The 27,033-nt window shown below is 42.8% G+C and overlaps 1 protein-coding gene across 1 annotated transcript in view; it reads right to left on the bottom strand.

The window, feature by feature from the left end:
* Positions 1–27,033, bottom strand: part of FN1 (fibronectin 1) — a 214,993-nt gene that overhangs the window by 28,503 nt on the left and 159,457 nt on the right. Inside the window, exons 2-19 of the mRNA XM_009887594.1 lie at positions 26,754–26,882; positions 25,148–25,285; positions 23,211–23,342; positions 22,946–23,083; positions 19,470–19,628; positions 17,841–18,041; positions 17,173–17,352; positions 15,613–15,789; positions 14,533–14,685; positions 12,508–12,636; positions 10,746–10,889; positions 8,206–8,327; positions 6,814–6,991; positions 6,513–6,689; positions 4,785–4,913; positions 4,581–4,670; positions 3,797–3,991; positions 2,138–2,410 (exon numbers count right to left, since the gene is read on the bottom strand). Coding sequence (XP_009885896.1) covers positions 2,138–2,410; positions 3,797–3,991; positions 4,581–4,670; positions 4,785–4,913; positions 6,513–6,689; positions 6,814–6,991; positions 8,206–8,327; positions 10,746–10,889; positions 12,508–12,636; positions 14,533–14,685; positions 15,613–15,789; positions 17,173–17,352; positions 17,841–18,041; positions 19,470–19,628; positions 22,946–23,083; positions 23,211–23,342; positions 25,148–25,285; positions 26,754–26,882 — 2,844 coding nt within the window. The remainder of the gene's footprint in view (positions 1–2,137; positions 2,411–3,796; positions 3,992–4,580; positions 4,671–4,784; positions 4,914–6,512; positions 6,690–6,813; positions 6,992–8,205; positions 8,328–10,745; positions 10,890–12,507; positions 12,637–14,532; positions 14,686–15,612; positions 15,790–17,172; positions 17,353–17,840; positions 18,042–19,469; positions 19,629–22,945; positions 23,084–23,210; positions 23,343–25,147; positions 25,286–26,753; positions 26,883–27,033) is intronic.

Genomic DNA, 27,033 nt, shown 5'->3' with positions numbered 1-27,033 from the left:
AGGAAGCAGTTTTTGTCCTTTTTGTTTTCTCCGCAGCTGCTTTCTCCCTTTTTGAGGAGGGAGGGAAAAGAAAGTGAGGACTTCCTCCTTCCACCACTCACAAAGATGGGGGAGATAGTTCTAGAAGACAAAGAACGAGTGTGACCCTCCTTACGCCCATCTCCAACCCTCAGGCTGAAAGTCAGCTTTATCTCTTCTTGGTACTTAGATCTGTGCTAAGTCTCATCTGACAAGGATAGTATCTTCCTCCAATTTGTAGCCTACAGCCAGTTCCTTTCTGCAAAATTTAATTTGCCAGCTCTATTAGGCTTTTATCACTTCCTCTCCCCATACTAAAGGAAAAAGGGGAAGATTAAAAAGCCACACACATACCCAGAGTTTATTTGTAGACTGCTTTTTAACGGAAGGCCAAAAAGAGAATCACATTTACACCGTGGGAAGAGACTTTTGCTGCAGGGTTTTCCTTGGGAACTCTGAATGATTTCTGTTTCCCAGGACTTTCGATTACAGGATGCAATTTATGTGAATACTTTCTGAAATGTGGTTTAGGCAAAGCAGTTAAGCGGATGATCACAGCCTATGGAAAATGATTCCAAACATTTGTAACTAGCCCTGTGCTGTCTGAATCAAATGTCTATGCTCCGATGTACACCTTTGTGTGTGGACCTTCAGAGGGGCTCTACACCTAGCCAAGGCTCCTGAAAACAACCACAAAAACTTACAGATCTAACTGGGAATTGAGCTCTTCTTGTTCTAAATGCTTCCAAGAAGCGTTCAGACTCCTAAGTCGCATCTTTGCCTTTAAAAGCCTCACTTGAAAGAGGAGGGAGGGTGTTCACACCATCTATGTTACACTCAAATCAGATACCTATGTCACAGGACAAACATAAGGATCCCATTCTCCCCACATAGTCAAGGGAGATGGTAAGAGGTAGAGGCACTATTTATGGCTGTTAACTTTATGGATGTAAGCAAATAGTATTTTTCAAACAGCATGGCTATATTTACAGATTATCCCATTTCCTTTCCTTCCCTCTCACTTTATAGAAGTTGGGCTGGATTCTCAAAAGTTGCTCTCATTTACTGAAAAGTATCAGAACAGCAGAGCTGTGCATAGCTGAATTTTGGTCCTTTGAATAATGTGACCCAGTCAAAGAACACAACAAACACCGAGTCACCCTTCTATTGCCCAATAAGCAGGATCTGTTCAGATGAACCGCATCCCAGGTACTGTCTGATCTGCTTCTCTCAGATCAAAAATGGAGACAACCACTCATGCTTAACTCCTCCTCTTCCATCTGAAAGCCTACAGCTTGCCCAGCCACTGCTCCTCTCTTCTCTGCGCTTCTGCAAAGCAAAAAGCAATGCCTGACAGACTGCATACTTTGCTTGTCATTTTGTCTCATACTGGTGACGTGTTGCACTGCCTACTAACTCATTAGCAATCAGGCTCTGAGAGATCCTGCATCACCCTTCCTGAAAAAATATATGCTCCCTGTGGCTTTTGTCAACAGTCCATTGATGTCGCTGCAAACCAGTTTCCCAGGTTTCACTGGTATGACAATGAAATTTCTGGGGTGGTGAGCCAGCCTGTGGAAAGCCAGGCCTGACCTGGCAAAGCTGAAATGCCATCCTTTTAATGACAAGGCCTGTCCTTACACGTGCAGGCAGAACTCCCACTGCTTATAGTAGAGCCAAATATGTATGTAGCTGTCAGAAAGGTGATAGGGATTTTCAGAGCAATCCCAGCAAGGATCCTAAGTCATGCTGAAATCTGCCCTAAGGTATCCTCAAAGAAAAAAAAGAAAAAAAAAATATCACAGGCTGCGATCTGTGCTGTAAAAAACTGCAGGGCCCATCAATTCTCAGTCAGTAATAAAAAAGTTGAATTCCAGCCATATGAAATTGTTTTAAAGTGCCATGAGAGTTAAACTCCCATTGGAAAGCCCTGGAGGAGGATAAATCTGCTGAAGAGATCATTGTTTGAGTGAATGAATTCCCAGCCCTGTCATCCTAGTTATGGGATACCTCCTGGGCTATAACTGTTGCACTTTAAGTGCTCTGTTTATATTTCTCTAAGCGACAGAGAAATATCAACTTCAAAAGGCTGAAAAAAGCACGAAGGAAAGACACTTACTGGTGGTTTGCTCTCCAGTCAAAGGTTTGCTCTCCCTGCCGTGGCTCACGGCAAAGATCTTAAAGAGATAGGTTGTTCCTGGGAGCAGGTCAACAACTTCAGCAAAAGAGCTCCTGGTGATAGGCAGCCTCTGGCCATGTTGGCCAGGGCGATTGACAGGGATCACTTCCACTCGATAGCCAGACACTTGGCTCTGCGGTGGGGTCCACATGATGGTGATCTTAATATCAGAAACCTCCACAAACTGTAGATCTCTGGGTGAAGGTACTTCGTCTGAAAGCAGAGTGACAGAGCGGTGTTAGAGGGAGTCCTTAGGAATCAGAAGGAGAAGCTATAGGTTTACATGGAAGAAAAAACTGAATTTTGATTGCACAGTGGATAGCCCAAGAATATTTACCAAATTAAAAGTGTCGTGGTAACCTTACCTTGTACACACACTCCCAGACAATATGCAAGCAGACTACAATTCAAAATGTAACTACATAGTTTTAAATATTTTATATCTTCAGTCATAGAAGGTATCTTGCTTGCACAGAAAGAGAACTGAAAGATCAGATGTAATATGCTACAGAACTTCAAGTATATGCAGAACAAAAAGCTTGAGTGGAAAAAAAAGTACTCCATGGGACAGAAACAGGAACCCCCTTTTAAAATTAAGAGGGTTTTCAAAACCCATGGCATGTTCTGAATGTCTATAATTAACTTAAAATCCATCTTTTATAATTAAAAAAGTACAGGGGCTGATCTGGCCTTATTGTAGTCAAAGACAAAATTCAGTTTCCTCTGTGCTGATCCACAGTACTGCACCCTTGAATTCCTACATTCAAATTAAGTTTCTTCAGATTAGGATGGATACTGCCCTAAGGTTAACCAATGCACATTTTTAGAACACGCAGATGCCAAACCATAAAATCATTGAGCTGAGTTCTTTCCTGGTAAATTCCCATTTGTAAACATGTGCTTGCAACTTGCAGGACCATCAAATTCTGCTCTTACCACATCAGATCCAAATTCCTTCACTATCCTTTCTTTGGGTTTGGCTATTCTGCCCAATTGGATACTTAAAGAACCTTGAAACTAGCAGTTTTTTAAATTGTGGGTGCATCAAGTTTAGGTCGTATAGTGTTATTTTGGCATATCAGTCAATGCTGAGCAATCTCCCATCCCCACCAACTGCAATGGAATATAATGGTTAGGACTGGAAAGGAGAGGGAGAAGTCAGGTGAATGATGTGGATTTGTGTTGTGGTGTCGCAGTAAATAACCTTACACATCTGCAGGCCAAGTACTGAGGCAAAATGATTTACCAGGCTCTTAAAATCTCTTAGCAGAATCCCCTTAAGACAACTTAGGAACATTTGATCTCTCTTTTCCATAAACACAATGCAAGCCCAACCATTTGACCTGCCTGCAGTCTGATCCATAGGAATTACAATGCTATTAATGCAGAGTGGTGGCTTGACTGTCTCAGTTCATGAGTATGACTTTGCTATAGAACTTCTAAACCAGTGACATTTACAGGTAAAAAAAATGATGACAATGACAAAAGAATTGAGTCCATTTAAGAAGTCATTTAGCTAGAGCAGTCTAAGCCTGTATTGTCACTTGGCTCTATGTACTAACAGAAAACTCACTGATTGATACCAGAACATGCCATTACCTGTGCGTGGGACACCTGTGGTTTCCTGTTGGATGAAGATAGGAGTACTCTCCTGATTTTCTTCCACTGCATAGATGCTGATGTTGTACTGAACACCCGGCATCAAGTCACTGAGTGTTACAGAGGTAGCAGTGTCAGGCAGGTTGAGCTCTGTGCTGCTGCCTTCCACAGAGGGTGTGTAGATAATTCTGTAGCCTAAAGCAAGAGAGAGAAAGATATACAGTCATTAGCCACAATCAGTAAGCCAGCACAAGGAACGACAGAAACGAGAACAAAACTGATCTCCCCACTGAGGTTTCATAAAAATAGTCCTGAACTTCAGTGGGACCTGAACTTCAGTGGGACCTGAACTTCAGTGGGACCTGAACTTCAGTGGGACCTGTGGCTTGTCTGTGCTCACATCCCATCTACAGATCACACACGCACAATGCCTTACAAAGCATAATCTGACCTGGATTAGAATATTTCTGAGTTTTGACACATGGATTTAGGGTCTACACAGTTCTCATGCTTGTTATGGGATGGTCTGGATGACAGATACAAGAGAAGGTCACAGGGCTTGTTTTTATCTAACACAAATCCAGAAGGAATTGTTTTGCATCTAGTCTCCTGAATTGCTTGGTTCAGACAGTGAAACCAAGCAAATGCTTAACTGCCCATGTGCTTTCTAGCTGGTCTCTCAGACTGGTCAGAATTATGCACTAGCCCTCTGTCCCTGAGCTTTTTTAGCTATATTTCAGATTCTACCAATAGTGCAAAATAGGTGCACTCCAATCAGACAAACCTGTGATTGGAGCCTGCGGTCTGCTCCAGCTAATGACAATTGATGTGTCATCTACACTTTCCACAGTGTGATCGGGAGGTGCATCAGGAGCTGTTTAAGGGAATAAACAGGGGAAAACAGCAAGTGTGAGGATAAAAGGTAACAAAAATTTATTGATAAAACAATCAAAGCTTTCAAAGTGCAGCAACACCCACCCACACATACCTGTAGTCTGTGAAGTAGACAGGATCAGATTCTGCTCTCCTTCTTCAGAGATCTGATAGACATTAACAATATACTTGCGACCAGGAAGCAAATCAGGGATGTTGACAGAAGTGGCTGTGCTTGGAAGATCTAAGGAAGGCAGGAAAGAAAAAACTGCCTTAGTAATTCTACCATCTTGCTTTCTCTCCAAATGAAATAATTGAGACCTCTGCTCTAATCTGGGCTGAATCAGTCTTCCTGCAACAAAACAGCCATCGTTCTGCACTGTGGTTTTAGTCCACATCAGAAGAGATGTGGAGAGTTGGGACAGGTCTCCACACTGAGCAAGCAAACAACACCTAGGACAGCAAGGTTTGATGTATGATATGGCAGGGCAACTTGCGCAGCAGCCCCCTGCACACTGTTGGCATTTAGCCATCTCAGCTGAGTACTCGTTTCATACTCTGTTGTATTTTCAATACAGAAATATATGCAAAAATTTTCACATGAACAGGTTATGTGGAAAGACTGACTCATGAGTGGAGAAGAACGACATTATGAAGGCTGATGAACTTCTCTCTCCCCTCCCTTCTCCCAGATGTCCACCTACATGCCAGATGTAGGAAATTCCCCATGAAGCAGCTCCTTACTGGCCAGACTGAAGCCAAGCATCTTAAGGGAAACTGGGAATTGCCTTTCAATTTGCCTGTAAATCTCTGTCTGTAGACAAAGGAGCTCAGAAGCTGCTTCACAACACAGCTCAGCTGTCTGGGCAGCCAGTGTGCAGACAAGAAAGGTGGTGACAGTGCTGGCAGTCCCAATGTAAGCCACTTCTGCCCACGAGTCCAAGCCTGCGACTTCAAGGGAGCAACAGTCCAGGAAGAATTAATAGGTCAGGGTACTACTGTTCTTTTTCTCACATTGTTCTGTTGCACTCATGTCCTAATAGCTATTATAACCTCAAATCCTTGTGAGATATTGCTATTACCATTGTTAAAACAGGAAGTTAGGAAAAAGAAGTTAAGATAAAATTATGTGTGGTGACACAGGCTCTACCATAGATTTTTTGGAAAAGTGGATTCAATTCCTAGGTCTGAGTCCAGTGCCTTTGACCAGTTTCCTGGCTTAGCTAAGTTGACACATTATCAAAGATGAGTAAGATCCAATCCAAACAAAACAACTGACAGAGCAGACTAGAACAGACATCCATGAGATGACAAGAAGCCAAGAGAGGGCATTTGGGAAAGATTTCTCTCTGTCCATTCTGATGGAGGGACAAAGGCATAGCAAAGGAAATTAGCCAGGAGGCAGGTTTGAAAAATAAATTTGGGTGTCTTCTCATCTGCACTGCTGCTCACTTCAAGATACTGTAGAAGCTAGTAAATTTATATAATTTCAAAAGGAAAAAAAGACTGGACAAATTCATGCAGTTATTACAAATCCACCGCCCCTGGCTCAGGGTGTTTTCCTCTGCAGGATCCTGGGACAGTTTTCTAAGGGGGTATTGCTATATACCTGCCTTGTTCTCATACTCTTCCTCGGACATGTACTTACAGCCATTGATGGAGAAAGGACAATGAACTAAATGATCTTTTAATCTGAGCTAGTCGTGTCATTTTCATATCTTAATTGAATCCTACTTTAAGATAGCGAGATCCTCACTATTTACACTAGCTATACTGATTGTCACAGAAAACAGCAATGTACTGCTACCATGCTGTGGTCTAGTAGACTTAAATATTGTCTCACCAAGATACTGCGGCTCATCACCCTCCTCGCTCAGCTCATATTCAACACGGAATCCAGAAACTGTGTCAGAAGCAGAAACCCAGGAGACAACGAAGCTGTTGGCTGTGATCTCAGTGACTGACTCTGAAGTAGCAACCATGGGAGGAAGAAGAGTTGTCTCTCCTGAAACAGTGTTGCCTACCAGACAGAAGAAAGAGAGGTTTAATTAATCATCACTACTTTTGCATTAACTGGAATGCACAAGACAAAGACTTAGGTGAAGGAGATTAGGTTTCTCTGGATGTGCCGCTGTTCAACTTACTTGTCACTGCTGTGGTGCTCGTTGTGGTAAAATCAAAGCGGGTGACTTCTTTGTGGCCATACCGCTGAACACTGATGAGCTGTCCTTCGTATATCACACCAGGCTTCAGGCCTGAGATGGTGTAGGAGTTCTGGTAGCCAGGGATGGTGGCTTCCTTCCATTGCCTTCCAGAGTTTTTCTGCAAGAACAAGGACACCCAAACAGTGAGAGACTCCCCAGCCTGCAAACAGAGGTATCTAGTGACCTAACCTGCTACATGGTTACCAAGCATGTGATATTCAAACGCAGGTATGACTTGAATGGCTAATGCACGGAGTCAAGTCAAAGGAGATGAGAAAGGGATGCCAGGAAGCCGGGCCAATGACATGTTGAGTGATTAAGTTTTATTGGGATTAATTGAAAAAAAATCTAGCTTTGAACTTTTTCCTTTAAAAGGAGTACTATTCGTAATATATAAACTAAACTCATTCCTTTATAAATAATGCATTAACGCATGAAGGAATGGCTGGAAAATGCATATTTGAAGCTGTTCACAATAACACTCTAAGCCATCATCTGAAAACAATATACAGAAAAGTGCTTCCCTTCTACCCTGCGTTTGAACTCTATGGGAAGCTCTAAAATAATGCTCCATCCTCTGAGGTTTGTACTCCAGTGCTTTAAAGTCCATTTCACTCAGGCCTTGATCCAAGATACACTGAAGTCGGTAAAAAGACTTGAGTGCCTTTAATGGCTTTGGATCAGGGCCTTTATTGTTCTTTTAATAACAGGCAGCATCAAGGTACTAATGTTCTTAATCATTAAGTAGTCTTTTGTGAAGCTGTACTCAGGGGAACTGTAACACAACTCATCTACGTTGGTTAAAACAAATCATTCCTCAAATATGAAGCAGCCAACAGCAAGCAGTGGTTAACCAGCTTTGGTTTAGACTTTACAGAAGATGAGAGATGACTGTTTATTTAATCCCATGCTAGTTACTTATATCTTCACATCCTACTCATTTTTACCTCCTTATTAATAGGATAAAATGTATCCCAGTTGTCTCTGGATACGCACGTGGTACTAAAACAATGTTTCTTAGGATGAGGAAGCTTCTGCGAGGATTTACATTACTTAAAGTGAAAAAGGATATAAACTTGTCTGTTTGCTGTGCTAGTGCTTTGGTTAATAAGATACTTCATGAACACAGTGACCAGTAAAGTTTGGGCAGGAAAACATCAAGTGTTTAAACAGTACTGGTTGTCTTTGATCCTCAGAGTAACTGTTGACCTCAAGAGGACAAGGACACTGAATTACCAATTAAAGCTTGCTCAAATTGTTGCACCCACTTCTTTCAGACACAGAAAAAGCCAAACGTATTTTTGATGAATGAATGATGAATGTGACACTCACCGGTCTCCAGCGCAAAATGTACTTGGTGATGTGAGATCGTTCAGGAGCGTTCCACTGGATGGGGTGGGAGTTCGGCTGATTTGTACTTTCTGTGATGATGACCTGAACAGGCCCAGTTGACCCTGAAAATAAAAGAATTGCCACTTTTTACATACTGGGGATAGTTTTCTTCTGCCTTTGTTATGGAGTCATCAAAAAGCAAGAAAGCTGTGTGGCTCAAATTCTATTTCTATACATAGGAAATAACTCATACAGTCTTTCTATCTGTAATGCTTCCTTGCTGCTTAGAAAATTGAGGAATTAGAATGTATTCTTGAGGGGAGTTAACATGTGCTGTTTGGGTCGATTTCCTGTGAGTTATCAATGAAATGGAAAACCAGACCAGTCTAGTACAGAAAAAGTCTGTAAAACAAAGAAAAGGAGATTCTCAGCAACAAATTGTTTTCATCAATGAATATCTTCTGCATGGGAGCAAGGCAACAGATTAGAAATGTCTGACAAATCCAGATCTGATCTTGTGGCATGGTGAGGGCAAATTCCTGATCTGACACTGAATACACCCTGCAAAGAGACACAAATCTTTTACTATTTTACTAAATTTCTTCATCAGATTATTTGAAACACTGAATTTTCATGACTGTGTGGAGCACCCCACAGGCAGTCAAGCATGTCTTCCTCACACAAAACACACCAGAAGGGCTGGTGAAAGTCTTGAGACAAATCAGGCCCACAAACTCATGAAAATACAACTTCAGCAATGCTCTAATGCTTAAGAGTACCAATCACATTTAGCTAGGTCAGGCTTAGGCATATTTTCTCCACAAAGCCCTCTAATAGAGAAGGGAAGTTTTTATGATCCCATGGTTCTCCTTTCAGTCCCTCCCAGCCCTGCTGGGGAGGTTTCACTGAACACCCAGCAGCACTGTGCTCGTGTTAGTTCTCAGAAAATCCCAGCAAAGAGCAGCTTGGAATCTGCAGGAAAGTGTCTTGGTTTAGCCACTAAATAACTTCACCCTCCCTCCACTCCCAACATTTCTAATTATAATTTATTTGGACAACTGTGTAACATATATACCTGCTCCATATTTAATGGGACTTCCAGGCAAACAAACCTGTGCCCACAGGCAGAAAATTTCAAAGCTCACCTAAGCCCAAACCTACATTCAGAAACATTAGATTTGGTTTATTTACACATTTTCAGTCACTCTTATGTCTAAAGAAGCCCAAACCCCTAGTCTCCAGTCTGGAGGCATGCATATTTCACATAGCTCAGGGAGATGTTTGTTTAAGCAGTCTGACAGGAGTCAATGAAGCCTAGCAAGCCTCAGTAAAAAACTCAGGGGGAAAAAAAGTCCAGAGGCAGCCTGCTTCCTATTCTTGCCCTCCTTATTTCACTGCCCCAAAGAAAGGTAGTCCCAAGTTCTGTCTGCCAAGTGTCCTATTCCCTTGTCTCTGGCTCAGTAGCTGTATGGTCATGGATAGAAATGCAGTCAGATCATTGACAACACTGCTGGGTACAGGTTAGGTTCAACAGGGTGCTGTCACAAAAACCTTCTATACCATGTGCATGAAGCAAGTCACAAATAAAGTGAGTACCTCTTCTCTATGTGAAGCATTTAGTTGCATTGGACTTCAAAGGGACTAGTCCCCTTCTACAGCAGGGTCACCTATATTAAAACCCTCTTTCTGAATAAGCCTCACATTTCCTATCTTACCTTGCAGGGCACTTAGGGGAAAAATATATTGCAGCTACTAAGCATACAGATGCTTCTTAACCTGCCTTAAAATAAAAACAGAGAATCAACTCAACGTCGAAGCTGCTACATCCAATCTTTACACAGTTCCTCCACATTTACGCTCAGAGATGAGTTGGGGAACCAATGACTTGAGCCTAGTCTTCTTCTCCCAACAGGGAAGCTACAACACAGCCTTAATATTTCATCTTATTCAGATTAAGACAGTAGTAGTTGCAACTTCACACAGGAAAGTAGAGTTGTTCCCCTTATCACATTCTGTTCAGGGAACTGAAGTAGAATGAGCCAACAAACAGGCATGGCCTGTCCCTATAAAGATTTCCTGGAACTGACTGAGCAAAGCAAAGTTCAAATATTTAATTTCTTCAGTGATCAGGGCAGCGATCAGGAAAAATACTTCATTCTGCTGTGGATTTTACTTCTGTAGTGAGTGGAAAAGGAAAGCCTACACATATAAGAGTTTTAAGTAATAGAAACTGAAGGTTGCAGGTGTGATATCGCTAAATACCAAGAGGCAATGTAAACCCAAGTTGTTGTGCGAACTGATAGTAATTCCCTAAACTAACCCTGGCCTCAGGAACAGCTGTTAACAGCCTGGCCCCCTCTTTATAATCATGACACCTGTTTGTGTCTGCCAAGGGTAGGGGAGGGGGTTGGGAAATGGGTCTGTTTAAAAAGGAAACCAAAGGGAATAATGTACAGAAATCTGAACAGGTGAGGGGTGGAAAGATTGCTTTCCTCATGTCTCACTCAGCAGAAGACTTAGTTTTCTGTTGTGCTTCTTACCAGGATAGGTCTGCAGAGGCTGGCAATGCCATTCTCCAATACCACGACCATAGCAATAGCACTGGTATCTGACACCATGGACGTACTTCTCCCATGAATCTCCAATTTGGTAAAAGGTACGGGTTTCTGAATCCTGGCACTGATCTAAAGGCAAAAAGAGACAGTTAACCACTGCATGTTACTGAAACGATAGTGAAAAATCTATGCTGAACACAGAAGAATAAGTCACAAGAGACTTTTACACAAAGAAATGTAACACCAACGTTTATTTGTAAATATAGTTTCATAAAGAGAAAGCGGCAACAGAAATTGAATCTCAAATCACAGTTTTTGATATATCACTGCATGTGTTAAGTTAGATACTAGGGAGCTAATTCAGCTGTGATGCATTTTTTAAGATACTGTTCAGTGTAGGCTATCCACCTGGCAAGCTTCCCACTGAAGTTAATGGGGTGTTCCTTCAAGAAAGGATTTATTTTGAACTATCTATTGTGGAGCCTAATTCTGCTCCAGTCAACTAAGTTCATCTCTCATCCAAAGCTAAACCATGCTGCTCTCAAGGAAATCAACGGCAAAATTCCTACTGGCTTCAGCAGAATTCAGTTATACTTTATAAGTCCAAAGTGACCCATTAATTTTCAGCGGAGTCCTTCCAGATTTATCTTTGGTATAAACCAAAGGAGGACAGACCAAATCCTGAAATCAGCTTAGCTAGTGCAAATACAACACAGTACTAGCGCTTCAGTATACTTTCTAGTCTGACCTATGCCTGTGTTTTGGGCTCAATGGAAATTTTCAGTGAGAACTAGCATTATGCTTGCTTGGATAAACAGCAGCCTTCTTTAGAGAGAGCCAAAATCAAACCGATCACACCTTTACAGATAGCTGAAATCATCCCCCCTCCCCTTCTTTCAGAGTAGCAATTTTCAGGAGCTTTACAATCCAAGTTCCTCCAGTAAACCTGTACAGATATTACTGTAAATAAAGCAGAACTTAACCACTAGTACTTTCTAATAGATTTTCTTGGCAATAGTTCGAAGTTCTCTTGGATTTAGTAATTGCAAACCAAACAGCCAGGTCTTATCTTCCAATCAAGGTTCACTAGGGAAGCGGGGGGAGGCAGAAGAGATGAAAACTCCTCATTCCTGCAGAGAACCATGATGGTTTTAGCTAACCTCTGGAGTGCTGTTAACACACGTTCTCATCCTGAGCTTTCTCTCTTTGCCAGAACAAAGGGCAGCCAAAAAAATCTACTTAGTGTGAGGCAAGTTAATATACCCTGGTGCTCCTTTCTCAGTTCAATAGGAGACCTAAAGATTTTAGGATAGAGAAAGGGAAGAAAACTGATCCTACCATCAGTACCTACCTGCATATTATCAGCATTGAGTTCGATAGCCCTGCCTGCTAGGCTGGCAGTTAGGTACCAGAATTCGGCCAAATTACCCCAGCCTGGGGGTAATATGCCCTGTTACCACAACCTGCTACATTTTAGGAGGCATGTTGCCACAATCCATTATTACTGCATCATCATCAATTTCTGTGGCATGTCTGATAACTGAAGCTTATTTCCTTAAAACTAGGAATCCCCTTTCACTTACCCTCCAGTAAACCCAGCGTTACTTCTACTTCTGCAGTTGTGCAATTCAGGGGAGAAAGCGGGCAAAGACTGGGTCCAAATTCACACACCAGTTTCACCATACCATAACCAGTTCCTACACAGCTACAGTCTGTGTTTAGCAAGCAAGAACAGCTGGTGACTTACCAACAGGATCACATTTCCATCTACCCCGGCCCTGGCCAAAGCATGTGCAGTTCAGCATGTGCCCCTCATCATGACGCTTGTGGAAGGTCTGGTTCACATCATAGGTGATACCGTCCACAATGCACTGGTCTGTTTGAGAAAGAGCAGAGACACTTTTGTCAGCAATAGCACTAATTCTTAGGATAAAATCCTTCTGCCTGGCACATTGCTACCTCCTCTTGATCAGCTTATAGAGACTGACCATGACAAGCTCCATTCATACAAAAGGGAGCCTTCCCGATAGCTGTGATCATCACAGCTTAGTGCGGCATACATACCACTGCTCCCAAGTTCATTGATCAGCAGTGTGTAAATAAGCAGCACTTGCAGAAAAGAGGTCTGTAGAATGCAGTCCAAAGTACTGTGCATTACTCAAACTACAGAACTGCCTGGCTATTCCTTGTGATGTATTCCACATGTGAAAGAAAATCTAAAATAGCACACTAACTCTCTCAGTACCTCCTCTTAAGAAGATCTAGACTAGAATACCCCAGTGAGTACTGTCCAAAATCATTAGAACTACAGAAGGAGAAAAGGGCTAATCCAAATTCATAAAGATACCATGAAGTGGTACAAACATCCTCATGATGTTATTCTGCCGGGTATCTCTGCTACACTTTGTAGTAATCTGAAGACGGGATTATTACACACCTATTACACATCTGAGATGCTACTGGTACCTACTAATCTACTATTCCCTCAAAACACAGTAACCAGATCCCATGCGTAAGCACAATGGTATCAGTCTATTAGGTTCAATGACAATGTGTCAATCTGTGATCTGCCCCAGAATTCCTAACGCCAGCCTAATCATAGCAAGGAGCAGAAAGACAAAACAAACAAGACAGCCACCCCAGAAGCACGTTGTTTTGTTCACTGGGACCCAAGAGACCCAAGTTCAGTTCCGGAGTCATTCACAGACCATCTGTCCTTGGGGAAGTGACTCAGTTAATCCCAGGCCTTCGCTTCCCATCATACTTTCCCACACCACAGGCATGGCGTCAGGCAGTGCTCAGACCCTCCTATAGGCACTAAGGACCTTCCTCTGACTGCTATGTTTAAACAGCTCTACTTGGATAACCTTTGCCTTCTGAAAAACCAAAGTATCTCTAACCCCACCGTCAAGAAAGACCACTTTAGCTTCAGAATGAAACTGCAGAGAACTAGCTGTGTATTGTGGATAAAGGAGTTTCACAGACCAGAACTTTTAGCAGTGCATTTCTCACTGTTCTGAAGTAAATGCATGAAAAAAAAAAAAAACCTCTCAAAGCCCTTGAGTGAGCCTTTCCCTATAAATTATGTCCCATTTCAGCACTGGTGTTAAGAGTCCTTTCTTGGCTGCTTGACAGCAACCCCCCTGCCTTTTCCAGACATGAAGCCAATGCTGTGAGCTAGCTGTAGAATGATCAAATGTCTGTACTTTTAAGTCTTCTTTTTTTGGTATTGCTTAAGCACTTCTCCACTTGGACCACTCATATAAATAAGTAAATAAATACAAGTAATCTCAGTGCTGTCCTTCCAACTTTTCATATAGATTAGCCAGCAAAGGGCAAATCCAGCACAGAGGAATTGAAAATTTCACTGCAGGACAATAAAAAAAGCTGGCTCTGCATTAAAACTTCAGACTAGTCTGGAGTTTTGTCTGTTTTTGAGCAGGGGAGGTGCCTCTGCTGAGCTCACTGTAGAGTCACAGTGGCACTGATCCTGAACATAGCCAAAAGGAGGTAGGGGTACCTCCTGATTAAGCTCATGAAGTTTTGTCCCTGCTTGCTAGCCTGCAAAGGCTGAAATAGTACTTTTCCAGCATGTAAACAACACAGGAACTTCACATAGTCCCTCTGATTCCCTTTCTACTCCAAAGTAAAGGTTGATAATATACAGTTCTTGAGCCCTGGCTCGAACTCACAATGATGGAAAAGAAAACCAATTTCTCCCGCCCCGCAAACCATTAGACTAAAGTGGTGACATCAACATGAAAATCAGTACCTCTGAGCTGGGAATATGCAATGCAAGTCCATTCTCCACGGCCATTTCCTACACAAGTACATCTCATCATGTGGCCCATGTCATGTTGTTTATCCCACTGGTCCCCAACACGATACATGACACCATCGTTGGTTGTGCAGATTTCTTCATGGGCTGGTTGAGAAGAAAGCAAGAAGATATTTTATGTGGCCAGAATTAACAAGATCTTAAGGGCTTAGAGCATTTCTAATGCCCCTTCATACAGTGTAGTGCCTTCTGAATCTGCAGCTTTAGGCACTCGCTCAATTTCAAAAAGCATTTTTGCTGGGTGATGACATTAAGTGCAGATTCCTTGTAGGAGTTCATTCATTTTAATTTTCGTTTGAAAGCTACTAGAAATAACTTCTGTATAACATCCAATGGGTGCTGTGTGAAAGAGTTAGTTCTTGTTACATACATGCCTTTATATGAACATAGCCATTTGAAGATCTGCGTGTTCCACAAGCTGTTTAAGGACTCAAGATGCAGCATTGCCATTAGTTACAAAAGGCTTTTCACTTAAGAATTGGTAGTCACATTCCTTCCCACGTGCCCCATCCTGACATCATGGAGATGCCCATGGGTTGTAGGAACGGATCACAATATTGATTTTGACATTACTGCCATTTCCAGGGTAACACACTGATATTCTAAGTACAGCTTATTCCTAACCACAGATCAGGCAAGGGGAAGTGATGAGCCATGAGGGAGAAGCTTTGGCAGATGCAGGATAAAAACCTCACTTGCTACAAAGCACTACAGTCCAATCCTCTCAATGGATCTACACAGTTTGCACCAGCTGAGAAGCGTGCCTACCACTAGTTTGTCACAAAGGAGTAATGAAAATTGCCTTCTCCTGGCAATGCTTAAGTCTCTGCTAGAGGTGATCAGTGAGGAAAAAAGGACAAAACAAAACTTCAGAAATGCCTTAAAGGGTTTTGGGCTGGGATGGAGCTCACTGAAAGTCATCAATAACTGACCAACGGCAGACAGCTCTTTACTTTCCATCTCAAAGAACTACTTACAGGTATTCCATAACCCCTTTATGGTTCTCAGCCTTACCAGCCATAGGACAGAAACCAAATTTCTGGTCAGCGTCATAATTCTCAGTGGTTCCACACCACTTCATGTTGTCTCTCCGTCCCTCAGAAGTACAGTCAGTGTAGTTGTGGTTGTTATACAGGAAGGGGAAGTGGCACAGAGCACCATTGGAATTGCCACCACGTGTCTGGACCAAAACTGTACAAAAGTGAAAAAACAGATGCAAATGAAGCCTGCACTCTCCCTCAGCATGCATGGAAGAGCTTGAAAAACAAACCACTAGCACTATTTTTTCCCATGTGTATGCCGTACATTATCCACGGGCCTCTTTTCTTGGCTTTAATTAATTCAGATCTGGAAACATAAGCCTTGCACAAGGTCAATTCAGTTCAAACATTGCTTTGGAAGGAGTTCCAGAGCCAGCCATGGGAATTCCTGGGTAATAGGGAAAACCAAAGCTTACTGTGTTTGGGAAGTGCCTTTGCAGACCCTTTGTGCCAAATCAAATAAACCCACACTTCTCAGCACACCTGTATTATCTCACTGAGGCTATTACCCAATTGTGCCCTTTGGCTTAAAGTAAAACCTTAGTCCTCAGGAAAGGGTTACAATTCAGTTATGTACAAAAGAACAAGTCAAAACCTCCCTGCAGGTTGGAAGCTTCATGTTTTGCAAGCAGCAGTGGAAAGAGGGCTGTAATCTACCTGAACTACTCACCTCTTGAGCAACTCTGCTTTACAAATAACAGAGAACATGGAGGGATTTGTTGAGGTTTTATATCACAAGAAGCCTCACTAAAACAAGAATGTGTGTGGACAGGGACAGTGGTTTTTTTTGTTCTCAGTTGTTTCGGTTTTTTGTAAAAAAAAGAATGAATACTATATACACTGCAGAGAAAAATCAGAAAAAAAAAATGAAGTAGAACAGAGTTAAAAAAAAAAAAATCTATGCAGAGTAAGAAGTATTTTCATGTGGGAATGTGAAAAATTCTCTCCAAGGTCAGACCCCAGAGAAGCTGCCTGGATGCTGTTCCATGGATGTCTGATGGGCTTTCCAGGAAATGCAACCACACAGGTAGATTTGTGCTGTGAAGAGAATGCTGACCATCCACAGACAAGATGGAATGCTGCCACATTAGTCATGCACCAGCTCTTGATCAGTGATCACAAACCACATTAAGATTACTGCTATATATGGCCACCCAGCTAGATAGTCAGGACGGAGGGAATGACGGAGGACTGCACAAACTGTACTCCATGGATATCCTCCTCTTCACAGCCTAATATGGGCATTGCTCTAGCAATTCAGCCAAGCAAAGGCAAAGTCTAAGTATCCTTTGGGCCAAAGCTCTACCCTGCTGAGGTACTCCTGTTCGAAGGTCAGCTCACCGGAGAGAGAATGGGACTCAAAGGCTACACCTGTATCACCCTCCAAAGATGCCAAGATCACAGAAGTTCCCCGAGTCCAGGCAGCCCTCCAGACTACCGGAGTTGTTCAGGCAGCCTGTCCCTATGTTCTCTGCTCCTTCCTCCATCTGTGCATGAGGGTCATGTGCATGTGAAGATCCTGAGAAGAACTTACCATTCTGCTCAGTACAAAAGGAGTATCTCCTGTCCTGCTCAAAGTTGGAAGTGGTGCTGCACCAGAGGTGCCCATCTGTGCGGCCTTCAGTGGTGCAGGAATAGAAAGTCCTCCCGTCATAGGTGAAAGGCAGAACACAAGCTTCTCCATCAGAATTGCCACCATATGTTTGGGTCACAGCTTTAAAACAAACAAATCACAGCATTAAACTCTGTCTTAACGCAATCCACAAATCTTAGGGCTCTAAAACAGCAATAGAGCCTCTGGGCCAACTCACTGGCTGATGTGAACCCACAATGACTGCCATGGACTTGGGCCAATACACACCAACAGACGACTTAGCCCCACAGCTGTGTCATTCTTTTACATTTTTTTTCAAACATATATTATTGCAGCTTGATTTGAATAAAGTTATTAATGCTGCTCCCCAAGGGCTCTGTTTTCCCTCAGCAGGTTATATATAACTCACTGGGAAACGTTCCTGCCCTACAGAACCAGGCTTCAAATAACCAAAACAACTATTTCTTCACCCCTTGCACCTTTCTCCACTACGTCTTCTTCAGAAGACAGTTCTGATACACACACAAAGGATTCTACTTTGAAATTAAACCACAAGGCAGTCCCAAAGATCTCACCGGACCGAACAGGCACTAAACACAAACTCATACCTATTTCCTGGCAGCTGACTCCATTGCCCAGGCAAGTACAAAGCATTTGCTGGCTGCCCTGTGTCTTGAGCCACTGCATACCCACAGAGTACACCACTCCATTATCAGTTATGCACTGGCCGTATGGCTGAGGCTGGGGCTGTTGAGGCTGGGGCTGGTACAATGCAGTCTGCACATTTGTGAAGCTAGGAGAGCCAGATCCTGTGGCAGAACATGGGAAAGAAGCGAGATGTTACATGCAAAGCTAAAGAGGAGAATGCTTCAATTAAATGCTGAGATAATAATAAAACTTAGGCACCCCACCAGATCGAAGGCACAAGTCTCTTATCTTCCCTAGACATATTATAATTATTCCACTTAGCAAACTTCAAAATTAAAAGAACAACTCCCAGTTCAGCTAATGATAGCCTCTGGTTTCTACCACTGTAGAGTAGCTTTAGAAAAGATTAAGAGCATCAACTGCTTTTCACAGGAATTGTTTAAAAATATTTTTTATTTTTATTTTTTTTTTCTGTTGAAGAAAATCTACAATAGAAAGATCAGTGACAAGACAATAAACTACCAAGGAAGTAGGAAGATAAGGCAAAAAGGATTAATTTTGAATTTTTCATTGAAAAAGAAAAGTAAAAAAAAAAAAAAAAAAGGATTCATTTACCCTAGAATTTTTAAACTTTTAATCAAAGGGTTTGGTCCATTATCATTTGGAATAATACTGAAAGACAAAGAGGTTCATTGTGTACATTATGGAAATTTTTGCTAACAATTCCCACAAGAATCTCCACAAATTCAGTTCTGCTGAAATAGTGGAAATATTAATGGAAAAAAAATACTGGCACCCTTGAAACTTTGTGCATTTTGAAGTTTAGACCTTCTGAGAGTTTGAAGTTAACCTGCTGGTACCTAACAGTTAAAGGTCATTTACCAAGAAAAATTTAGTGTAGATACTGCAAGAAAACAGGGGAGTTTTACATCGCATTCACCAGAAGGAAACCTAGATCCTTGAAACCGCAAAAAAGAATTTAGAAGCTGAAGACTTTAACAAACCTTGGGAAAAAAAACATATGCTACCTATAAACTAGGTAATGTTTCATACCAAAACTACAAACTATCTAATGTACGTGTATTAAATAGCATTGTATGCACTCCTTGAAATTTCTGTTTTTTGAAGCTCAACCATTAGTAGCTGTATTTATCTTGTCAAAGAAACCAGATGGTCTCAGTGGAGTTTAAATTAAGGACATTTCAACAAAGTTACCCTGAGGCAAATACATAAAGTTCAAATACTAACTTGAAGTGCCATGCTTCCAAGACAAAGCTAGTAGATACTTCCTGTGGATGCACAGCTCTAGATGTGATTTACTGCACTGTAATTGTGCAGGCAATCACGTCTCATTTCTGTATGTGCAAGTCTCATTTCTGCACGGAAACAAGTTATAAATTAATCTTATCTTGAAATGCACAAACAAGGAGCATCTCCTGAACTCTGACCCTCTTTGTTGACAATCCTTTCCTGCCAAGACTCCTAGAGGCTTAAATTAGGATGGCATAATTCAGCACCAACTCCTAACCATTCAAAATGTGCCATTGCTTGTCCCTTCCCCTACTGACACACTATGATGGCCCACTTACCAGTGCTAGTTGTATGCAGGGATGTGTGTCTTTCACATTTCCATTCACCTCTGCCGTTACCAGTACAGATGCACTGAAGCAAGTTTCCGCGGTTATCCTTCTTGCTCCAGGTGTCTCCAATTCTGTAGGAAGTCTTGGTGTCATGGTCATTGCACCTATCTGTATAAGGAACAAGACTGTTAGCTATTTCTGCATCGGATGTCTTCACCATGCAATTTATAGTACTGAACCACCAACACTATCAAACTGACAGCTTAAAGCCTTTATTGAGAGCCCACCTCATTTTTCTGCAGCCCACTATTACAAGTCCTATATGCACTAAAGCCTGCATTAAACTGCATAGGCTGAGAGCATCTGAAAATCCTGATGCCTTATTCTAAAGGAAAATTCCCATTTCTTTTCAGAACTGTGATTTCACTTTGTAGCCATTGTCAAAACTAGCATCATAATATTCCCACTATGAACATGGTAAGCTATACTCAAAAACCAATGTGAAAAAGCACATTCTGGATTGAAAACATTCCTGCCAGTTATTTTTAAAGCTGTTTTAAGACCATTCTGTCTAGCATACACCTTTAAAGCTTAAATTTGCTTTCATGTCTTTTTTTTTTTTTTTAAAGCAGAAGTCTTTGTAGCTGGGTCATTTCATACTATACATAGGGCACAGTTCAAGTTTGAGGCTCTACTTCAGCTGGGAGAAACTGAAACCTGTTTGAGGGCAATACATTAAATTCCATTTATTCCAAAAGACGTGTGCATGAAGATACAGTGAAATTAATATAAGCTGCTCACATCATACCAGGAATATTAGACTTTCTAAATCTCTCTGTTGTCTTTAATAACCCACAGCCCCTGATGAACTGAGTAAATTGGTTCAAAGGACAGCATAACAAACTACTTTTGTTTGGATGCCAGATCCACATGGATTAACTAGTTCTTCTTCCATTACAACATTTTACCTTCTCATTCAAGGGCCACTTGAGGAATCAAATATAATCATGATCAATGAACATGGATTTATGAAGAACTGTGGAAGGACATATGCATTATGCCAGATTACCACTGAAAGAGCACACGGGATAGAATATGAATGTGGAAACCACATTACTAATTCACAGCAATTAAAGTGACCAAAAACTGAGTATTTGCCAGAAAAGTGGTAAATTGGTGAAGTATTCATAATGCAATTCAGCAAATGTGAAAAAAACCCACAACCACCTATCTTATGGACACTCAGATTCTCAAGTTAGAGAATGAAAAGCTGAAATGTCCCCCAAGAAATCAGCTGTGATTCTGAAAAATGCTGGCCATAAAAGACATAAAACAGCAGCACATACTGAACCATAACACTACTTTGTGGGCTACAGCTATCATTTTACATACATAAATTTGAATTTCTCTGTTTGATTACATTTGAAAAACAAAATGAAAAATGAACAGGTCATTTTATTGCAATTTCCCCTACAATACAACAACACAGACCTGAGTTATGGGAGGAATGATAATGCCAAATCATTTTTATGATAATAACTCCTCCAAAATTCACAAACAACACATTCTGGTTTATTCAGTCCTATTTGATAGTTAATGATTTTTCCCCATGTGTTTTTAACAGACATAATATTGTGAAAGCTGGTTTGATTTTTACAGCTTATTCCTTGACTAAGTCTCTTCAGATCTTCAGTTTTAATCTCAACCCTCTTTAGTGTTTTAGTTCTTTACAGGTCTGCTGTTTATATCAGCAGAAATCCATTATCTGTGCACCGGAGGCAACTGAATATGAGGCAATTTAAAGGCTAAAGAAGAGTTTCTCAAACCTTGCATAACAAAGGTGTAAAGTACAAAGTTAAATTTTCTTGAGGCAACCTGTGTAAACCCTGGTAGCTCCACAACAGAGTTTGCTCCTATCAAAACTGGAACAGAAGGTAGATAAACAAGCAAGATTTTTGATTTTTAAAAGCACTGTTTGCTTTGCAAATACAAATAAAATGGGATATTTACGGTAACATCCTTCAATGATGTAAAAGCTAAAAAAGTCACCTGTGCTGGTGAACCATGTTTGCAGTGAAGACAACATGGTGGGAAAAACTAACAAGCAAGATGGAAGAGCAGAAAAAACAAACCCTGTTTTAGCTAACATATATATTAAACAGAGAAAAAATAAGAAGACATTTTAATCTGGCAGATCCTGCTGTTGCAGCAGGTAACTTTCTCTTTAAAAGCACCTAATTGTCCCTCAGCAGGCTATTTTAACATATCAGGAATGGAGATATTATCATAGAATCATAGAATCGTTATGGCTGGAAAAGACCTTTAAGATCATCAAGTCCAACTATTATCTAACTCTACCAAGCCCACTTTTAAACCATGTCCCTGAGCACAATATCTAGATGGCTTTTAAACACATCCAAGGATGGCGATTCAACCACTTCCCTGAGCAGTCTGTTCCAGTCTTTGATAACCCTTTCAGTGTAGAAGTTTTTCCTAATGTCTAACCTAAACCTCCCCTGATGCAACTTGACGCCATTTCCTCTTGTCCTATTGGTTGCAACTTGTGAGAAGAGACCGACACCCACCTCGCCACAACCTCCTTTCGGGTAGTTGTAGAGAGCGGTAAGGTCTCCCCTCAGCCTCCTTTTCTTCAGACTAAACAACCCCAAGCCCCTCAACCACTCCTCATAAGACTTGTTCTCCAGACTCCTCACCAGCTTCGTTGCCCTTCTCTGGACCCTCTCCAGCACCGCAATGTCCTTCTTATACTGCGGCACCCAAAACTGAACACACTACTCAAGATGCAGCTTCACCAGTGCCGAGTACAGGGGGACAATCGCTCCCCTAGCCCTGCTGGCCACACTATTCCTGATGCAGGCCATAATGCTCTTGGCCTTCTTGGCACCTGGGCACACTGCTGGCTCACATTCAGCTGGCTGTTGACCAGCACCTGCCCGCCCCATGTCCTTTTCTGCTGGGCAGCTTTCCAGCCACTCTTCCCCAAGCCTGTAGCACTGCATGGGGTTGTTGTGGCCCAAGTGCAGGACCCGGCACTTGGCCTTGTTGAACCTCATACCATTGGCCTCGGCCCATCAACTAGGCCAAACTCTGCCATTTTGCAGACCAAGTAATTCCCCTGACTTCCTGGGAGATAGATGACTGACTCAGCTGGCCTGTGGATTTCTTAAAGCTTTCTCTCTACGTCAGGTTAAAACCCCGAATAATCCAGCTACTCTGTCACCAGCATTGACCGCCAACTCTCCTGTGCGTCCCCAGATTGCAAATGGCAACCAGGACATGCAAACACTCCCCTCTCACGTCAGAGGGGTCTGCGTTCCACTCCTCAGGGGACAGCCATCCGCCTCAAACTACTGTCACTTGCAACAGGGCAGAAAAAGGAATACCTTTTCTTTTTGATGCAGGAGAGATTTGAAAAATAAATAAGATAAAACAGAGCAGCTGGCAGGTGCCAGGCCAGCACTTACTTCTGGAGGTACAGGTGATGCGGCCGCTGCCCTCCCCCAGGCAGGTGCAGTCCACCATCATCCAGCCCTGGTAGGGCTTCTCCCAGGTCTCGCCGACCACATAGGATGTCCCGGCCGTGTTGTCGTAGCATCGCTCAGCTATGAGAGACAAGGGGATAAGAGTCCACCCAGCGCTATCACACACAGGGATGCCTCAGGGAAGACAAGGAGAAAGAGGCCATGCACCCTGACCAAGCTAGGGGAGAAGAAGGGAGCTGCTACCTACCCACGGGCTTGCAGGTCCACTCGCCCTTCCCGTTGCCCAGGCACACGCACTCCAGCATGTAGCCACCAGTCTCGTGGGGCCGGCGCCAGGTATCACCGATCTTGTAGGACTGGCCACCCTCATGGCAGCGATCTGCAGCAGGACAGAGGGGAGCTGAGGTGAGGAACCACGCCGAGGACAGCATCATGGGGACAAGGTAAGGGCCACAGAGCCAGGGGCAAAGAGGGTCAGCTGGGGCAGAGGTGGGGGGCACAGAGGAGCAGTGGGGCAGGCTATGGCCACCACCTCCTCCTCCTGCCTGCAAAATGGCACCCACCATTTTCTGAGGCTCCAAGGCCCTGTCCTCTTTCCTCAGCTAACCCTTTCCAGGTTTCTAATCACAGCTGAGACCCAGCTGGTGAAAGAGGAACATCAGGGCCTGAGGACATGCTGTTTCTCCCTCAGGCCCTGCTCACAGCCTGACAGCTGGTGAGGGAGTGCTTGTCTCCATCTTGTTCTGAGGTGGTGCAACTCGGGCTTCTCTGTGGCTGTCCCTATACAGTGTGAGGGACATGGTGGCCAGGCCAGCATGTGGAGGATAAGGAGGTGCTTGGTGTGACACCCCAGTGGGACATTGGTCCTCTTGGGTTTGGAAACCCTGCCATGGAAAGGCAGATTCCACCAACACCCCACAACCCTGTCAGTCTGCACCCACCACTTGGCCCAGACTCAGAGACAGAAATATGGTGAAGGGCAGTTTGCAACCCCAGGGTCTTCTTCCAAGAAGGAAAGTAGAAACACACATCCAGTCCTTTATTAGAGGCCACTAAAATGTTTTGTTGGCTCATTTATGAAAGCAGGGAATCTAAGAGTTATGAAGATTGATTCAAAGCCAGATACAGTCAGTGAGACTCTCCCATGAGCTCTAAACCAGGCTGATGATGAGGAAATGAGGCTGCTCTTATGTTTGCAATTTCCTTACTGACTTTCTTTTCTTAAACACTCATCGTCCCTGCCCAATAAAATGCCATTAAATTCAGAAGGGCTTCAGGTCTACTTGTTAGATTCAATACTTTTTTTGTCCCCATGCTCTAATGATAGCTGGCTTCTGAGTCCTTTGTGGCAATGCTACTAGCATCAGCATGTGTGTCTTAAACAAGAAACTGGATACTTTTAAGAACAAGACTTTTCTCAAAAGGTGCCTCAGGGACTTTGAAATCTCAGTCTAAAAGTCCTGACACAGTGATCTTCATCTGTTCTCACAGAAAGTCTAACTATGAACTGAAGGGAAATTTTGAACAATTCAGTGACTCAATAAGGAAAGGATTTCCAGACACAGAGAGAGACGTGAAAGGGAAAGCTGGGGAGGAAGGACGAAGAGAAGAGAGAGAGGAACAAGAGGAAAGTATGGGTTACGCTGGTGAAAAAGGAATTGCAGGAACACATTGAGATCGTGTCTGGATACAAAATCCCAGCTCCCTCAGGGACAAGTGTTGGCATGACATTTTTGGAGGACAGGGGGACTGGCTCTCAGGTGGTATTTATTTATTTTTTTTCAGAGTAGTCCTATTAATGATGGTGGTTATTCTGAATCACCAGTTGCAGAGTAGACCCTCAACTCTTTTCCAATCAGAAAAATTGCTTCCATAAATGTGCCTGTGAAGATGTAACAGCACACTCTTGTATATAGTACGTGTAATAACCAGTATGGCTGGACACTAACAGTAATTTTTGGCCTATGATTTTACACATAGCACTTTACCTCTTAAATAAAAGAGGAATTTGGTTGTGCAAATGTATGTACATGGGGCAAGGGCTTGTACATGGGGACATCAGTTCCAAGATTTTAATGCCCCCCGCAACTCTAGCTAATGGGCATTGGGAATATTGTGTAAATTGCTCTGGAAAATATGACACTAAGGAACAATAGCTGTAGCAATAGGCTCTCGGTTACATACTGGCAATGGTGCAGCTGATTCTCCCACGTCCAGCTCCAATGCAAGTACAGTCCCAGATCATGGAGTCCTTGGGGCGCTCATAGGTCTCCCCTACTCGGTAAGTGGATCCAGTGTATTTGTCAAAGCAAGTCTCTTCAGCTATAAAGGGAGAAAAATCAGCTTCATGTAACCTTGGCAGTAACATGTACAGTCAACAGAAACACACATTCCTTGCGTCCTCACACAGATGTTCTTTTTTTCCTGAGGAAAAATGCTATCAGTCTCCTCTTCCTTCCTGGGATGGAACAGGAAAGAGGAATTTGGGTGAAATTCGCCCCCTTCAAGGTCCCCATGATGCTGAATAACCTCAGCTTCCCTCCCCAAATAAAACAGAAGTTGAGCATGGCACGTGGCCATCCATGCCCTGGAAGGATCAATCCCAGCTGTTCAAAGTGCAACAGTAAAGACGACAGGAAGGAGCAAACATCCCCTAGAAGCTGTGGGCTTTGTCATGCTAATCCTCCTCATTCAGACCTGGCAAAAAATTGAGTATATTAATCCCAAATTCTACAGCATTCCCATCGAAGTCAACAGCCCTACTTGTGAATTGTTCACACTGGCGCGTAAGTAAGTGATTACAGAATGGTTATGTCAGTGCTGCCACCAGACTTGAGATCTGCAACAGAACAACCTTCTTCACCACAGGACAAAGTTAACTGTGCCATAAGGGAACCTTGCTACTGGACTTTGAAATCGTAAAACTTGGGAATCTCCACAGGGGAAGGAAAGATAGATTAAACCCCCTTTTATGGAGGAGTAAGAGGACTAAGTACTCCTTTAAAATACTCTAGCTGCAAGGCAGGCAGCACACACGCCTTGCAAAACAGATTGCTGGGACACTCCCATCTGTCTTACATGAACACTGTCAGCCAGGAACCAGTTTTTCTCTCTTATATCTCCAGAGCAACATAAAGGAGTTATGGCAAACCAGTGGCTTCAGACCAATAGATACAGAAAGATCGCATCTGATTATCTAAACTACACTGTATCCCAGAAAGAGGCATCTTCCAGCAGACATTATATTTGAAGTTCTTTCTGTTACCTAAACTTTTTCTGCAGAAGACTAAACAATCTCATTTTACACTCAATTATAGAAAGCTCACAGCAGGGCTGGGGGGCTGTGGAAAGTTGTAAGTTGAAATATTTTTAAACAAGCTGACGACACTGCACAGCTATGAAGAGTTGGGGTGAAGCAATCAAACAGCACAGAGCCAGAGCTGCAAAGTGACTCCAGATTTGAACTTCCCCGTGCAAGTCCAGGAGTCAGATCAGTTCATTATAAAGGAGAGGTTGGCTCCAAAATTAATGCTTAGATCCAATCCTCCAGAGAGATGAGTGATGTTTGGCTCAGGGTTCTGGTGGCAGGCCCATCGCTAATGAAAAGCATTTCTTAAAATCCCAAGCCAGGTCTTCTATGTAATTGAGTGTAGATCCGTTACTGACCCTAAGTATGAAACTTCAGCTGAAAACCCAGTCAGGCAGTCATAACTCGTTACAAGGCTTAGCTTACTCAGCATCAAAAGGGATTCTGGGGTCTTGATGTAGAGGAAAAAGACCACCAACTTACGTTCAGGCTTGCTTTCACAGTTAAACCCTCTGCTTCCACCGTAGCAGGTACAGACCAGCGTGTTTCCCAGGTATATGCGCTCCCACTGCTGGTTTATCTGATAGTATCTTCCATTGTCAAAACAGGTCTCTGGGAGGGGCGAGGAGGAGGAGGGAGGAAGCAGAGGGGGAAGAGAAAGAAAAGTTTGGAGTTAGGGAGGGAAGAGGCAGTGATCGAAGGGGCACGGCACAGGCACACGGCGCCTGCAGCGGGCACCGGCTGCTCTGCTCCAGCCTCGCAC

The sequence above is a fragment of the Charadrius vociferus genome, unplaced genomic scaffold (assembly GCF_000708025.1).
Source record: "Charadrius vociferus isolate BGI_N301 unplaced genomic scaffold, ASM70802v2 scaffold136, whole genome shotgun sequence".
Lineage (NCBI taxonomy): Eukaryota > Metazoa > Chordata > Aves > Charadriiformes > Charadriidae > Charadrius > Charadrius vociferus.
Note: the sequence above shows the minus strand (reverse complement) of the source record. Positions and strands in the feature narration are given on the sequence as shown.